Source organism: Diospyros lotus, chromosome 15, assembly GCF_014633365.1.
Source record: "Diospyros lotus cultivar Yz01 chromosome 15, ASM1463336v1, whole genome shotgun sequence".
Lineage (NCBI taxonomy): Eukaryota > Viridiplantae > Streptophyta > Magnoliopsida > Ericales > Ebenaceae > Diospyros > Diospyros lotus.
In genome coordinates this window covers 20,935,334-20,938,053 of record NC_068352.1, presented here as the reverse complement: position 1 = coordinate 20,938,053, position 2,720 = coordinate 20,935,334, and the positions used below count along the sequence as shown (strand labels likewise).

General features: G+C 36.6%; 1 protein-coding gene across 1 annotated transcript; it reads right to left on the bottom strand.

Annotated features, from left to right (window-relative positions):
- Positions 1-917: 917 nt before the first annotated feature.
- On the bottom strand, positions 918-2,452 carry LOC127792669 (trans-resveratrol di-O-methyltransferase-like). Its single transcript, XM_052323281.1, has 2 exons — positions 1,617-2,452; positions 918-1,455 (listed from the first exon to the last, which is right to left on the bottom strand). Exons 1-2 carry the CDS (start codon positions 2,397-2,399, stop codon positions 1,153-1,155), a joined length of 1,086 nt encoding a protein of 361 aa, XP_052179241.1. The 5' UTR covers positions 2,400-2,452; the 3' UTR covers positions 918-1,152.
- Positions 2,453-2,720: the final 268 nt, after the last annotated feature.

Genomic DNA, 2,720 nt, shown 5'->3' with positions numbered 1-2,720 from the left:
GTAAAATAAGTTTAGCCAAATCACTCTAAACTTCTTGTCCCTCTAGTAATTTTTTTATTGTTTCTTTTACTTATACATCATTGTTTTAATACATCATTGTTTTACTATCTATCTTTAAAAACCTCTATAAGTTTTTTTAAAATCATAGACATCTAATTCACCCTCCCTCTTGGGTGTGTGGTGCCATATTTATAAATGGGTGACCAGTACTCTAAAAATATTGTAATAATATTATCATAGTGATATTTTGTTCTTTCTACTTGTAATTTTTTTTTAATTTAAATTTTTTACGTAAATCTTTTATGTTCTTTTGTATGTTTAATGGTTTCATCGTGCTTTGTTTTGTTTTATATCCTAAATTCTCATAGGACTTTCTTGTGCATCTTCACTTATTATCCCCTCTCTCTCTCTCTCTCTCTCCAGCTCACAACAACTGAATTAGTATCAAACAATCTTTCTAATAGAGATTTATTTGAGAATTTAGAAAATCAATGAATCAGTTCAGAGTTTTGTACTGAGAATAATTATTCTAAGAATTAAGCTGAATCGCTATTTTTAATGAAGCAAGAAGTAAATCACAAATTTGGAGCAGTTTATATGCCTAATGGATGAAATATATTTCCTGCAAGAATTATAAATTAAGATTGGTGTATTTAGAACAAGCAACTAACGTCAATTTTCCTTGGTGTGCGTTACGTGCATGATTTTTTCATCTAAGGTATAATTGTAGTCATTATTATTGTTGTTTTTAACTTCTTATTGGTTAAGCCAATTGTATATTCTCTTAAACCTATATAAAGGACAAATTAGACAAAAAAAAAAAATGGTCCTGCTCATTGTCAATCTCGTGTAGATGTACACAATCATGCAGGTGTAGCTAGGATTTGGACAAAAACACATTTATAATTATGCGAATATATTGGTCATAATGTATAGCTCCCCATTCCCAATGTTAATTAATTAGTACAAATCCATGACATAATCAAGAGTTACATATAAATAGAACTTAAAACATTTGCCTATTTAGTGAAACAACTATATATGTTGACTTCATCAAGGGCATGCCTCAATGATCATCTAACTTAGATGAATGAACTATAACAAGCTTATACACTTATTTAACGTGAATAGTAAATAGAAAATGTTGATTTATTAAGGGTATGCCTCAATGAGGGACCTTAATCCTAAAATCGGATGGATCTTGTAGTCACTAAAACCAGCTTTGCAGAACAGCTCTGCCCATTCTTTCTTATTTCTCTCTTTTCCTGCAACATTAATCATCATTAGCATGTCATAGAAGAACTGTGTCTGGACTGATTCTTCTGCTCCTTTGGAGATCCCCGTCACCATGTCTATGATAATCACCTTTCCTCCATTTTCTTTGCTTGGAATTACCTGCTTGCATTTCTTCAACAATGTGATGCAGTCTTCGTCGCCCAAGAAGTGCAAGATCCACTGTTTGTCAATTTTAGATTATATAAGTAAGAGTTCAGCTGTAAAAGTAAAGATATATATATATATATGTATATACATTGGCTAAAACGAAGATAATACGTATATATACATCGTCGAAAGTGAAGATAATAAAGAAATATAATATGTATAAATATATATACCTTGAGTAGAATTGCATCCGCAGCTGGGAAGACATCAAGTATGCTCCCTCCAACGAAGCTCAAGTTCTTACGCCCCTGCAAATTAGCAACTACATGTGGCTGATCAAACACTGTGCACTTCAAGTGCGGGAAGGCCTCGACAATGGCGGTGGCCATTGTTCCGGTCCCGCCGCCGACATCCACCACCGAACTTAGCCCCTCAAACACTTCCTTACACTCCTTAATCATCACACTCGCTACCAACCTCGAATCAGCCGACATTCCGTCGTTAAACCGGAAGTTCAGAGTCGGCTTATGGCCGGCGTAATCCCAAAACGACGTCCCATTGGCTGTGTTAAACGCCGTCTGATCGTCATTCTGGAGCCAAGCCGTCAGGTATTGCCACGAGTTTATTAAACTCGGGTCGAGCATGGCCAGCAAGAACGGAGAAAGAGTGAAGGGATTGTCGGTTAAGAGAAGCCGGCAAGTGGGGGTGAGAGTGTACTCAGTTTCTAGGAGTTCATTTTCTCGGGCTATTTTCTCGAGAAAGAAGCCGGAAAGAGCCAGGCTGCGCATGAGGCGGCCGATGCACTGGCCTTTTGATGGGTTGATGGGAAGGGCAGCGACGAGGTCGGAAAGTTTCATGGGCTTGCCGTGGTTGTGGATGATGTCAGGGATTCCCAGTTCAACTGCGGTTTTCAAGTTGAAAGAGTTCATGAAACCGAACATTTGGTTCCAAATGTAGGCTTCGGCTCCGAGGAGATCGCCATTGTTAACACCACAGACTCCATTGTCGTAAGCCATTACTAATTATTGATATTTTAATTTGTTGGCTTTGTGATCGAAGCTGATCTCTACTTGTGGCTGAGATGTTGGAGTTGGCATGCATTTACGTGTATATATATATGATTTTGGGAGGAGAATCATTCCGTCAGCTCACCAAAACGGTATAAACTGTTATTTTACAGAGAAGTCTTTGATTTCTTCATGCCATTCGCTCATCTTTTGGAAGACGTGTTTGGACCAAAATCAATTTTGATAAAATATTTATGAAAAATGTGGTATCACGTCATTATATAAATATATATGTATATATATATATTAAGTAGTATTTGTTAAAATGAG

What these genes read in the sequence shown, in the direction of transcription:
- LOC127792669 (XM_052323281.1), bottom strand. Translation starts at nt 2,399, where the DNA reads ATGGCTTACGACAATGGAGTCTGTGGTGTTAACAATGGCGATCTCCTC. An exon ending in CGGATGCAATTCTACTCAAG is followed by an intron (nt 1,456 to 1,616) that starts GTATATATATTT and finishes ATTGACAAACAG; the next exon opens with TGGATCTTGCACTTCTTGGG.